This window comes from Anguilla rostrata, chromosome 3 (assembly GCF_018555375.3).
Source record: "Anguilla rostrata isolate EN2019 chromosome 3, ASM1855537v3, whole genome shotgun sequence".
In the NCBI taxonomy this organism is placed as follows: domain Eukaryota; kingdom Metazoa; phylum Chordata; class Actinopteri; order Anguilliformes; family Anguillidae; genus Anguilla; species Anguilla rostrata.
In genome coordinates, this window is record NC_057935.1 from 60,113,569 (window position 1) to 60,127,791 (window position 14,223).

Consider the following 14,223-nt stretch of genomic DNA (forward strand, 5'->3'; position numbering starts at 1 on the left):
CAATTATGGAGGGAGAGAAAACCAGATAAAAATGGAAATGACAGCAGAGAACTGAGCTGGAGGCAAAAAGGACAAACAACCCCCTGCCTCCTGATCACTTTTGAGTTTGCCACACTATCCAAGTAAACCCTTATTACATCTTATTTTCAACACTGTAGTAACATTGTTAGTTCATTGGCAGAGAAAATATCAACTGAAGCATATCTGTTAATATAATATACATATCTGTTAACTAAAACACATCTGTTGATTAAATGCATGTCTTAACAACAGCATATCCATGTGAAGTCAAAAGAAAAAGTACGACGTATACATGTGCATGTGCACCTCCGAAAAGGTAAAAGGAACAGCAAGAAGGAGGGAGACTGTGAAAGAGAGGGATGTCTGACATGATGTGCTGGGTGCTGGATTAGAGGGGTATTATGGGGAGGGTGGGGCATGGCACACCCCTTTGCATGGGTTTGTCTTCCAGTGCATTCATGTGGAGATCAGGGTCGATTAGTCCGGCATGCTCATGCTCATACTGATGTGCACTTGTACTACACTTGTTGTCTCATACATGGACACGCATGGGCCTGCTTGTGAAGTTTCAACTCACACTATCTAGCTTTAACACAAAGACAAGAGACTCTCTATCCAAACAATAATTTCAGCCTTAGATTTAAGGCCTTAAATGGCCTAATTTTGACATGCACACATGCCAGTCCACACACAGACACACTTCTTCTTGCGCACACATGCATACAGTGATGACTATTGAAAGACAAAATATTGAACACATAAACCAAGTTGTCATCAAGGAGAGTCAGTTGCTTTAATGAGTCATTTGGATTTTAAAGGTATGGTTTAGAATTTGTAGATGTTAGCCTTGAATTCATTCTTTGTTACTTTTTTGGCAAAAGGAAATTAAAGAAACCATTTTGTATTGCATAATGCAGGGGTTTTTTTAAAAACTGTCTTAGGGTTTGTTTTTTGTTCCAACTCTGAACAAGCAGTTCACTCTTCTTACTTAGCCTTAAGACCAGTTGAAAAAACTCTTGATGTAATGTAACCTTCTTGTTATATTAAAAATCTGTCTTATTTTGTCTTTTAAAATGGACCTTAAAGCATGTCCACTTGGACCTAGAGTACAGTGCAACAGTAATTGAAGAATGGCTTCAGGAAAAGTATTTCTATTGATACATTTGACACACACAATGTTGTGTTCTGTGAATTTATGACAATTTAATGAAATTTAACATATATAGCACACATATAGGTCATTGTTATATTTGACATACTATATGTGACATCTAAGTCATATTTAACACAAAATACAGATACTTGTCCCAACACACACATTATAGTAGATAGAAACTATAGTCCAAATAGTTTTATTGTGTTTAGCCATAACGCAATGAAATGCCTAAATTTATTTCTCGCCATATCCAACAGGTCCCTTCTCTGCCTGAAAGAGGCTGATGAGACTTAACTGAAGAAAGGAGATTAGAGATAGCGTGGGATCAACGAACTGAAAGAAGGATAGCCTGAAAAGGAGGATGGAGGGGAGAAGAAAAAGAGAGATAGACAGAATATTGTTTCCATTGCCCCCTCCCTCTTTTCTGGGGGATGGAGGATGGAGAGGGGGCACGAGAGAAGCGTCTTTTTTCATCCATTTGACAGAGCCTGTCCTCATCCTGCTTTTCTTCTGTCCTTTTCTTTCTCAAGAACTCAAGAGGGCAAGTGTGGAACCTCTTCAGCTGGAGGGCTTGTGTGTGAGTGCATTTGAGTGTATGAATTTAAGAGGCTGAGTGTGTTGTGTGTGTGTGTGTGTGTGTGTGAGAGAGAGAGAGAGAGAGAGAGGTGGGGGAGAGAGCATTTGTGTTACTGACAGAGAAACATAGAGGGAATGTACAAGGACAAAAAATATATTGCCAGAAAGTATCCCTGATAAGCTAGATGTGGACCAAAAGAATTGAAAATTAAAAGAAGGAAATGGACCCATGGAAGAAGGGATCAGTGACAGGAATAGAAATTTAAAATGTAATTGTTGAGAAAAATGGAAACTGGGAGATTAAATTCAAGTTTGACCGACAGCATACCTCTTTCAAATCCCCTCTCTCCCACACTCAGACTCTCCTTAGAGACAATGCCTCCTTCTCCTCCCCCTCACTCCTTGCCTCTTCTTATCCCTCTCTCAATAGCACAACAGAGCTGAAGAAGCACATTGTGTCTGGAAAAACAAAATCAGGGACCAAAAGTGTCCTGCTTAGTTAAAATGACCCGAGGACACTGATAAAGGAAAGCCATGTCCAATGTTTCAATAAGGGCATATCCATCTATCTACTCTCTATCTACTATCTATCTATCTATCTGTCTATCTAAATATCTATAATAGCTCACAAAACATTATCTGATGTTCTAAATTATGGGAGATGAAATTATTTCTTTCAGGAATGTGTTCTCCGTTGTGATTACCACATTAACAATCATTCTTCAAGGCTTCAGTCATTCAGTTTCTACAAGCAGATACTAAACAGGCCCATCGTCCAAGTTCCAATGTACTCCCAATCCATCCCTTTAAAGCAGCCTGTGAGGCAGAGAGACACTCTGAACCATTTTAGTGTGTGTGTGTGTGTGTGTGTGTGTGTGTGTTTATATATGTTTGTCATATTTATATATGTTTGTGTGTATTTATAAATGTTCATGTTTGTCAACATGAAGACCAGGTTTACCAGACTACCTAGCAAAACAGTTAGTTACCAGGCTTATTTTTCACACAAAAAATAATAATGAAAAAAACCTTCGAAAATAATACTTATTTCGAACAAGAACAATTTGTGCACAAAATATATGTTTTTAGGCTTTTTTTATGTAGTGAAATGCCGCACGGAGTCCAGTTATCCATTGTCCACGAGGGGGTGTCACTCACGCGAAGCAGTAAACCTGGTCAATGTTTCGAGTAACGCATTTTCCCTCGTCGCTCTTTTTGTCCTATATCCTTTCCGTTTGCATGCTTGTTTCTATACTGCGTCTGCGCGTAGGTTCTTGAGTGTTTTATTGAGCGACTACACGCGAGTAATGTAAACCCAAACAAGTTTATTTATTCTGTATATAACGTTTTAACGTATTCACTTAAATCAAGTAATTACGTTGTTAGCTATATTACTTTAATAAGTTGCTTTCTAAAAAATTACGAGATACCTCTATATTGAAGGGAAGCTTCTAGCGAAGAAGACGCCTTCCAATTTGACAATGAATCAGTTTGATCAGTAAGTTGTATAAATACACCATGCTGACTTGTATTTTCTACTAGCCAGCTGGCAGCGTTGTATAATAATTTGTATTAATGTACAGATGGTAACAAGCTCGCTTACTTAATGTATTGGTGTCTGCGAAATCACATGCAATGAGAATGTGGCATATCCGCCGTGTATGCCCACGCGTTAATAGGTAGCTAGCTAGCAGCTGGATAGCTAGCTAAATTGGGCAGTTAACCGGAAGTTTGGAAACTAACTCACTTTAATATATTTCTAATGTTAATTTAAACTGCTAAAATTTGCGTCATCTTTACCAGTCCGTCGGCTAGTTCAGATAGGCTGTTAAATCTGGACATTTATGCTGAATGATGTTTACTGCTTAGTTTACATGCTTGGAGTGCTTCGCCAACTAAATTTAGGAAAAATGAACCTAATTGCAATATCCACTGTCTCGCCAGTTTGAAGGACGATGACAGCGGAGATCATGAGGACCCAGTCATGAACCGAGAGGAGAAGAGTGATACAGACAACAGCTCAGTGAACAACAATAACAACAACGGGCGGCGAAAGGTACTTCGTATTTGTACTTGCTGTGGACAGTTCACTGTTGCAGTTTTCTTCTGACTATAATTTACCTGTGGTACTGGACGTTAGTGTATATTTGTGGCCACGCGCATCTCATCTGATTGTTCGTGTCACCACTGCCATTCAGTTTCAATATACGTCAACCTTCCCACATACCACACACATTCTTACACTTGCCAGTAAAATTGTAGTGAGAGGATTTTTACAAATACACAGGAACTTGGCGCTCAGTCCATATTCTCTTTCTCAGACTGTTTCCCCAGGGGTGGGGGAGCATCCGCTGCAGTACAACTACACTTTCTGGTACTCGCGGCGCACACCCAGTCGACCAGCCAACACCCAGAGCTACGAGCAGAACATTCGGCAAATCGGAACCGTGGCATCGGTAAGTCCAGGAGGGCAAATGGATGGGACGGGCTGGTTGGGTTTATCGTGCTGATACAAAGTAAAAGGAACCATATCACACATCCAAGTGGGCTGGATATTCAGCTTGGTTTATGTTTGTTGTTTTGATTCATTGGTAGGAAATAAAGTATAATCAACAATGATTGCTCTGACTTATATGGTGTATTGTAAACCAACTCTTTAGTTCATGCCTTGACAAGGGATTTGGGGCACTGGGTTTTTGGGAACATCTGTTATAAAGACTGCACTGGCCACAGAATAGCACAAAGCATAAAGTTTTGTTAGGAGTGTTATGAACTGATTTTTTAGTCTTTAGGAAGTCGTTTACCAGCCTAATCAAGAGTGGATTACCTGACCCAGGGTTGAGATTTGGGGAAATGTGCTGTTCTGTCTCATGGCCCTCTAACCAATTCTCAGGTGGAACAGTTCTGGAAGTTTTACAGTCATCTGGTCCGGCCTGGAGACCTGACAGGGCATAGTGATTTTCATCTCTTCAAGGAGGGCATCAAGCCCATGTGGGAGGTGAGTATGTGGCAGACGTTGACCTGTTAGTATATTCAAAGGGGGAAAGCAGATGTATGAATAGCCAAAGTGAATGAGTGCATAGTGGCTCAATGTGAGAGAGTTGGGCATGTCCATTTGAAACTGTATCTAAATTTGTTCTAATGGTTTATATTAATTGTTCTTGATCTCCTCTTAGCGACCTATGACAAAGCGAAAGTACTGGTGAAGTGCAGTTTTTGTGTGTGTGTGTGCCGTCAGGATGAGGCTAACAAGAATGGTGGGAAGTGGATCATTCGGTTGCGGAAGGGGCTGGCCTCACGCTTCTGGGAGAACATAATCCTGGCCATGCTGGGGGAGCAGTTCATGGTTGGGGAGGAGATCTGCGGAGTTGTGGTGTCCATCCGTTTCCAGGTCAGTCTCTGAAGAGAAAAGGAAGAATAAGGGAGTACTGCCAGGCTGGATACAGATGGGCTGAGAGTAATGCCAGATCCAATACAGGGTCAAATTAAGCCTGAGAGGGTAACAGGGAAGTGAATTATTGGTTAACCAGAAAAGAAAAAAAATGACTGAAATGGAAAAAAAATTATGGTGGACTACGATTTTTACAACACTGACTGGGGAAAAAATGTTTTTTTCAGGAACTACTTCTTTAATAAATATTTTAAAGTTTATACATCTATACTGGTCTGACAAGCTCCATTGAATCTCCATTGGCTCAGTCAGAGACAGTATCTCATTCAGTGTTAATCCAGTTTCTTTGAGATCATATTAATAGTAAGTGTTCTTCTTGGTCAAATATTAGTAGTCACTGAGAATGAAGAGAAATCGGTGCTAAGAAGCCAGTCTGCTACGTGATTGTAGTGTAATGAGAAATCAGTGCCTCTGAAGATTTTGAGTACAGAAATACTGAGGTGTGTGGATTTGTGTGATGGTGCTGATGCAGGAGGATATCCTGTCTATCTGGAACAAGACAGCCAATGACCAAGTGACCACCTCCCGCATCCGAGACACACTGCGCCGGGTCCTCAACCTGCCCCCCAACACCATCATGGAATACAAGACTCACAACGACAGCCTCAAGTATGTCCACACACACACACACACACACACACACACACACATCACATAGAATGCACTCTTCCTGAGACGCCCGTACTGCACTGCACATCTCACAGTAAACACATTCAGGAATGCACACATCCACACAGCAGTTGATTTACCTGAAAATCTCAAATCCATCATGCTCCACTCTAAAGAATAACATCTTCTCACTGATTGTTCTTGGTTGTTGATTCCTGTTTGTCTAAACAGCCATCATGTCTGTTTTCCCACAGGGACAACTCCAGTTTCCGCAATACGAAGATCACATTGTGAAAACCACTTTGTGAAGGGAGAATTGATAAATAAATGGGTGATAAATAATGGATGGATGCATGAATGCAGCTCTACATTTCACCCCTGCATTGATGGACTTCGGCATCTTTAAAATAAGCAAATCAAAGACCAAAACAAATGAGACAATGGATGAGTGAATGTAAAGGAAAAAACCATTGGCTGGTAAAGCTTTTACCAAGGGACCACATTGAGGGACTGCGATTCCAGCAATATGCAATACAGCAGCACAAACCTTTGGAGGATCCACAAAGAATGTTTGGTTCCTTTTTGTCTATTGTACCGTCTTATGTGTGTGCCTCTGTATGCTAAAGGTAAAATGTTATTGTTGAAGCTGTTACGGTTTATTTCCAAGTTTATTATTTGTTTTTTTACAGGGTCGTATATCTCTTTGAGGCATAAATCGTCCATTTCCTGCAGTGTTTGTCTGGCATGGATTTAACCTGGGTTAACCTTGTTAAAAAGTAAATAATTTGATAAACACAGATATGTTTTTCTTTCAGCATTGTGTCTGAGAATGCCATTGAGTATGCCAGTTTTCATTTTTTCCAGTGGATGATGTTTACTTTGAGTGAGGTGCTGTAGGAAGCAGTGGGATTTCGTTAAAAAAATTAGTGGCCTTTTCTGTATTTCCCTCATAATTCTGTCCAATATTCAAAATAATCTAGACCCTTCTGCTATTTGTCAAGTCAGTTGGTCTAGCTGTACACATTGCTTTTAAAGACATGTGCCAATACTTTGCATCAACTGTGTGTGTGTGTGTGTGTGTGTTTGCATGTGTGCCTGCTTGCACAGTGAAACTGTCAAAATGAGTACTCCTAATGAAATAAAATATTACCGTTGTATGTGTACATTTTATATTCTATATATATATATATATGTGTGTATATATATATATGCAATGTGTTCATAAGTGTGTGTATGTATATGTGTGTATATATATATATATATATATATATATATATGTATGTCTGTGTGTATATATGTGTATATAATTGAATATATATATTAACTGAATTCTTCTCTACCTAAGGTTTTTTTTTCTTTTTTAAAAGCGGAAATGGAAAAAAATACTTTCTTAAATATTCAAATGTATGGCCAGCAGCACTCAATCAGGGAAGGATTCAATTTATAGGACTAAAAGGTTAGTTAAGAGAAAGTGAAAGTAAAGTGGCTGAGAAAACTTTTACTTTTGCATTGAGGGAGCGTAGCAGAAAGCTGTCAACTGTTCACTTGTTAGCAAGAGGCGAAAATAAGGTATGTCATATCAATCTTTCTAAAGATAAATCAAGTTCTAAAGCTAAGATTTTAACTACACACCCCCTTTTGTAACTTGTGTGTTTTGGGTTAATCGGAAAGCAGTTCCGATGTTTTTGAGGGAATGTAATAATGAAACAAAAACAATGTACATATTTGTGTAGGCCTGATAACAGAGAAACTGCTATCGTTAGTTATTTGGCATGTTTATGGGCACATTTAAATCAACAACAGTGCAAAAAGCAGTTGAAGTTGGTAGTCAGCAGGGGTGGACAGTAACGAAGTACATTTACTTGAGTACAGTACTTAAATACATTTTTCGAGTATCTGTACTTTACTTGAGTATTTATTTTTTTTGGAAAAATGACTTTTACTCCACTACATTTGAAAGATATTGTACTTTTAAATATTGTACTTTTGACTCCACTGCATTTCTATGAAGGTTGTCGTTGCTCGTTACTTTGAAGCATAGCTTTGAAGTCAACAGTTTAATATTTTTTTATTTTCTAAAATGCGATTGGCCACACGCTGTGTTCCTCACAGCAGCCTACTCCTAATACCCTGTCGGTCAAGTTCGAAGTGCTTGCTTGTTGCACCAGTGGTTGAACAGTTCAATTTGAACTTGGCGGCGGTAATTATGTCGACGGCAGAAGGTAAAAATGATTCTTCGCCACCAGAGCACCCATGGCCATATCTCAAGTCCATGTTTGAGATTTGTGAAATTCAAAAAGATTCATATTGTTTTAAATGTTTGCTCTGCTTACCGCGCACGAACTACATTGCTGCATGCAAAAACTCGCCGTCCAACCTGAAAAAGCATGTCGAGGCCTTTTTTAACCCACCTCCCACCGGATCTCAGGGCCCACCCATCTCCCAAATCCCAATTTAACTCATGTCAATCATGTGTCGAGCGGACGCGGTAGGTAGTTTCATTAACATGCAATTTAATCTATGCAGCATTTTAGAGGTGGATAAACAGCCCCCACGAACGCCGGCTATTATTAACGGCAACTTTGATTGCTTAAGCAAAATCAGCAGGTTGCTGGTCAGCAGCTAAACTAGGATTGAATCTTTCCCACATACATAACGTTTTATTCAACGGCGACTGGTGAGCTTAAAATTGGTGGGGCCTAAAACTTTACTTTAAACTAATCATTGATCTCAACCTGTTTTCATTAGTAATTTTCCTTTATAATCAAGCGTGCCAACGATCGGATTAATCAAATGACAATTAGCCTAACACAGCGTCTTCATACCGTGTTAGGGGGATTAAATCATAAATTCAATTTATCCGTTAAAAATCCGTTTTAATCACCAAGTAGTCTACACTTAACAAATAAGATACACCAGTCTGTTATCTACTATGTTAGCTCTCAGAATAACCAGCACAAACAAAACCTGCACTTCAATTGTGTTTACAATCTAGCCTACGCATTGCAGAAATCGCGAAAACTGCCTATTTGGGGAGAGCTGGCTATATATGATAGTATTGAGTAGGCTATTTTGTGGATTAATTGTATTGATACTCAAGGAAAATCAGGGGAAGATTCCGCTACTGCTTAGCGATTAAAACGGATTTTTCTAAATCGCATTTATCATTTAATCTCCCTAACACAATGCAAAGAAGCGGTGTCCCTTTCCATTAGATTAGTCAGATGTTTGCAAGCTTGTTAACCACTGAAAATTAAAACAGTTTGAGATCAATGATTAGTTTAAAGAAAAGTTTTGCGCCTTACCAGTTTAAGAAACATGGATAAAGGAGGAAAAAGTAAAAAAAATTCTCAGCATTAATGACACTCAATAAACTTGAAATATATTATGTAAATTATGCATATTATGCATCAATAGTATACATTCTTTTTAAAACATTGTTTTCCTTAATTACAGCACAATACATTAAAGATACAATTATTTTGAGCTGAGACATTCATTGGTTTGTACCTTTTTTCACCCACCTGCCACCGGATTTCAGGGTCCACCCACCTCCCAAATCCCAATTTAACCCCTGTCAATCATGTGTTGCTATCTAATAACAGTAAAAATGCATCTGTAAATGAGCTTCTGTAAATGCATCGTAGAAACAATACAACAGTGCGTTGGCATTAAAAATAAAATGTACTTTTGAATACTTCAGTATTTTTAAAAGCAAGTACTCCAGTACTCAAGTAAAAATTTGACTGAACAACTTTCACTTGTAGTGGAGTAATATTTGACCAGGGGTATCTATACTTTGACTCAGGTAATGGAGTTGTGTACTTTGTCCACCACTGGTAGTCAGAAGCCACCTGTTCATTGAAGCTAATGCTGCTTCCTTTCAATTTACCTTGGTTGATTCCTGTCTTTTATAACTCGGTAAGACAGGCTGTTACTCATAGACTGTATCCTACCTAGCACGTTTCTTGTCCAGTATTGATTTTGATTATGTTTTGTTGAAATGGACATGCTTTGATTTTGAGGGAGCAAAATGCATGGTATGTTTGCTTACTGTCGACTACACATACGTCCACAGGTCAATATAAGGTGCGTGCTTACTTTAGCCTAGTTATGTTAGACTATGCCAAATCTTAAAATTTAGAGCATGATTGTAAATTATGAGATCAACAAGTTATCAAGGAGTGTTTTGTGTTGCCTCTAAGCAATATAATTATCTTATTAAACCACTACTTTTCCCTTCAGTAACTCAGCAATCCTTTTTTTCTTGAGCTAACAATAGATTACCTGGATAACTGCTCAGCCACTTCTGGGATTATGAGTGAGCTTGTGGTACAGGTAACCACCTCAATGCCATTCTTGTTACGCCAACACAGAATTGAGAACCTTTAGGATCTGTGGAGTTAGACAAGCAGGACTGGGTGAGGTATTTTATGTGGCTACACAAGGTCATCGGATGTGTTGTACTAATTGAAGTAGCTATTCATACATTTTTCAGACAGTCTTTTAAGCAACAAATCCATTTTCTAAGAACCTAACTGGATACTGCACCTTTTTGAAGATTGTTGTATTACTTAACTGAAACTATAAGATGGCACTCAAGTAGAGTGCATACCTCTGCCAGTTCCTCATGTCAGATATTCACCAAAAGTTAATATCCTCCATGGCATCAGGAGATGCATGCATTGTCATGACTATCTCAAATTGGGCATGGGATATATCTTTAAATTCTAGCCACTCTTATGCAGATTGCTCTGACATTGTTTTACAGTATGTCTGTAAAACAGTAAAGATATTGATAGACAATAGTAGAGGAAATATGTGTAGGTCATAATTCAGTCAGGAGTTCTTTAAAAAATGTACTACATAATTTGCCTACTTAATATCTATTCTTTTTTTTGGACTGTAAATGTAGCTGTGCTTATGAATCTGTATCTTTTTGCCACCCTCTCTCCTCCATAGTGTCCCCGTTGCCAGCAGAGGAGTGGTAAGAAAATTGATGGTCACCGGTCAACGTGTCCCCTCTGCTCCACGACACTACGGCGTGTGTACCAGTTCTGCTGGGCCTGCAGGCGAGACTGGCCCCAGGGGGTGACTGGGGGCAGCTCCTGCACTCTTCCAGGGTGCGCAATCCGAGCTGCTCTCCTCTCCAACGAGACCATCACTGCCGATCGGAGCTCTGTCTACGGATGTCCCTTCTTTCGGGCCTGTCCGAGCTGCAAAGCCCTTCTGACTCACACTGGTCAGGGCTGTCGAAACATTGTGTGCCCACATTGCCGTACTGCATTCTGCTACCGCTGCCTGAAGAGAACGCCATGTGGTACCTGCACTATGGTAGATAACAGTGCATCGCTTTAGCTTTAGGGCTCTAAGGGCTCAGAGTGGTAAGGAAAACTGAAGTCTGAAAATAATGCTAAGGGTTTGTTTTCATTTGAATGTCATATTCTGCTTTTATGTTAGTAACTTTCTTATGATGTGCTTATCTGTACAATATCAGACTCCAGCATTGAACGTGCACCATAAAAGCAAATGTAAGTCTGTAAGTCAAAGAAAAAATGATACTGTTTTTAAAAAAAAATTAACGCTCTGATCCAACTACACCAGTGTATCCATATAGTCCTGCTGTCTGTTTCCCAATTATCCCCATTAAAAAGCCTGCTGATTCAAAAATACTTCTTTATATCTACTTTCTTGCATTTGTTTTAATTTTCACTTGTCAATAATATGTTCCTCGCACTGTTAAGCTAATAAACAAGTTTTTACATAATTCATATACTGTACTTGAGGTTTGCTATATGTCACTGAATTGCAGTTTGTAATTTAATAATAACTTAACTATGTTAACTAAGTAGCTATTGTAAAAAATTCCCTCAGATACATCAAACAGCAGAAGTATTTGAGTGGCAAAGAAAAGAATTACCTGGTGCAACTGGAACAGGATTGATTTAATGATATCTTGGTTATCTGACTCCAAAATAATGTGGTAACAGTGCTAACAGTTTTGCATAGAACGAGAATGCAAATGATCCTCCAGTAGTGTGGCTCTACACAGATTACTATCTATCTTGGTAGATGCAGATGTGCCTCTGGTGTGTGTAGCCTGCATAGATACAATTGTGTATCTCACAATCGCACAAATGTATAGGCAAGTGACTATGGGGTGCAGATATCCTGTGTTCGATGTGTATGTTAGGACCTACAAACTGCTAGGTGTGCAGCAGTACGAGTCAAAGAGGAACGAAAGGTTAAAGTGAATGCAATTTATTGTGCAGTATGTTCAATGATGGCAATATACAATGGTGCAAAATGTGTGTGCAGTTGAATGGTTATATACCCAAGGATCAAATGAAAACACCAAGTCATTAAAAAAATCAGTCATAACAAAATAGTAACATTATTGATCCTGCCTGTCCATCTCTGTAGGCCTATCACACCGGGTTAACCTTTGTAGCTGAGTAATCTATCAAAGACACCAGCTTAAAGTTTTCATAATGCTGATCCAGTAGAATATTCAGCAACTGGCATCATCTTTTTATCAAACCCTGCTGACTCCTGGTCAGCTCAGTAAACACAGCCTGTTTTCCTTTGTGGGTCTGATAAGGGGCACACTTCTGTAAACCACCCTACACTTTTATATTTGTTAGAAATTGAATATGGAGTCTCAGGGAGAGCAAGGGGGTAATAGGAGGGCTTTGAGTTAACATGTCCGCTGCAGCCTTTTCAAGCCCTGTAGGCTACATGTGTTATTATCTTGTTGTTAGTACTCTAGTCGACATACCTGCTGCTGGAAAACAAGCAATACAGGATAGTTGTTTTTCCTAATCAGATGGTTTGCATTCAGAGAAGGGCAGATGCATATCAACCATTCATGGGCTGCAACCAGGGTCTGATGAGTTCCTGTTCCTCCAAGGTGATTCATAAAATACACTTTACAAAAAATGTATTTTATGCATAGAACACCACTTTTAATGGCAGAATTTCAGATTGTCAACATGCTTATTGTGTCAACTTGAAGGAATTGCAGGATTATATCTTTATTGTCTTCTAGTTGACTACAAAGTATTTATTGTAGTATTACTGTATGGTAGTATTACATCATTTTCAGCAAAATTGTATTGCTTATGCATAGATGATAAATGTTTATAATAATAATAATAACTGGATGACACATGGAAAATGTTTGAACATAAGACTCTTGTGAAGACACTGGCAGGTGCCAACACTGTCCGCATTGTTGAAGAGCGGTTAACCAATTCTAGGAAAAGTTCTTGACAGCAGCAGGGTCAAGTGTGGCGGTGGGATTCCTGTTTGAACCTATTTTTATACTGTGGTGTGGGGATGGCTGGTTTAAGCAGCCACACCTGCCCTGGGTCAAGCTAATTAGACCTGGCCAATTGGATAATTGGTTAAGAATTAGATAATTGGCCAGGCTAATTGGACCCAGGAACAGGAGTGGCTGCACCTGTGCGTAGTGAGGTAATCACTGCGCACAGGTTAAATCTGCCATCCCCACCCACATCAGGAGCTTCTCTGTCATGACAGTGTTTGAGATCTGCTCACTTGGCTGTAACATCTTGCCAAACCCTCGTGGAATAAATGTGGACTATTTGAACATCTTCTCCCTGTGTCTCTGTGCTGGAGGGCCCCAAAGAAAGCCACTTCGGTGGCCTGTGGCAGGCGTGTTTGTCACAGTGGCGCCCAACGTGGGGCTCCTCCAGCACAGCAAAGAGGCACAGGAGGGCCAGCCAGGAAGCACACTGGAGGAGGGGCGGCTGAGGTGTTCCCGACAGGGCTTCGGGCGGATCCTCCGGGCCAGAAATGGGGAGCGGAAGATGACCAGGGAGGGGAAGGAGGCAATCCTCAGCTGGGACGCTGAGGAGCTGCACCTGGCCGAGGAGGCAGGTCAGCGACGGGCGGTGCACGAGAGGTGGTCGCGCCGTGAGCTGGACTTGGCCGGGAAGGCGGGTCAGCCACGGGCGGCGCACGAGCGGTGGCCGCGCCGTTTTGCTTCCTTTCTCGTCCGTTTGGTTGTTTTTAGCTCTTTGTTTTGGCCTGGTTGGTTTGCCCGGAGCCCATGAGGGGATAAGCCTGCAGCCGCCCGCCAGCAGAGCCGACTGGCGGCCACCACAGCCACGAGGGTTCCTGGTCCCCAGCACCACAAGGCCAGTCCACCAGCCCACCAGCCCAGCCACCCCACCACAGCCCCTGGAACAGCCCAAGCCGGTGACGCCCCCACCAGCCAGCAGAGCAGCCCAGGACTTCCCGTGCTCCAGGAGGGAGGAGGAAGAAGGGCTGCCTTGTCGTCCGAAGGAGGGTCACCGCATGTACTGGACTGTTCCGGGGCCACCCACCCTGACTTTTTTTAAAAAAATTTTTAGCGTGTTTGTAGTGTTTTGTTTTTGTTTGTTGT

General features: G+C 40.6%; 1 protein-coding gene and 1 long non-coding RNA gene across 4 annotated transcripts; one reads left to right on the forward strand and one right to left on the reverse strand.

The window, feature by feature from the left end:
• Positions 1 to 1,331: 1,331 nt before the first annotated feature.
• LOC135251466 (uncharacterized) lies at positions 1,332 to 3,573 on the reverse strand. Its single transcript, XR_010329146.1, has 3 exons — positions 3,357 to 3,573; positions 2,082 to 2,212; positions 1,332 to 1,786 (listed from the first exon to the last, which is right to left on the reverse strand). It is a non-coding gene; the product is annotated as an uncharacterized LOC135251466 (long non-coding RNA).
• Positions 2,995 to 11,485, forward strand: eif4e2rs1 (eukaryotic translation initiation factor 4E family member 2 related sequence 1). 3 transcript variants are annotated; one of them, XM_064328947.1, is made up of 9 exons: positions 2,995 to 3,251; positions 3,698 to 3,809; positions 4,075 to 4,209; positions 4,647 to 4,751; positions 4,992 to 5,144; positions 5,677 to 5,813; positions 6,068 to 7,382; positions 10,086 to 10,151; positions 10,776 to 11,485. In XM_064328947.1, exons 1-7 carry the CDS (start codon positions 3,235 to 3,237, stop codon positions 6,105 to 6,107), a joined length of 699 nt encoding a protein of 232 aa, XP_064185017.1. In that variant the 5' UTR covers positions 2,995 to 3,234; the 3' UTR covers positions 6,108 to 7,382; positions 10,086 to 10,151; positions 10,776 to 11,485. The 3 variants fall into 3 exon arrangements, with proteins under 3 accessions (XP_064185017.1, XP_064185016.1, XP_064185018.1); XM_064328946.1 differs by having other exon boundaries at positions 10,096 to 10,151; XM_064328948.1 differs by lacking the exon at positions 10,086 to 10,151.
• The last annotated feature ends 2,738 nt before the right edge of the window (positions 11,486 to 14,223 follow it).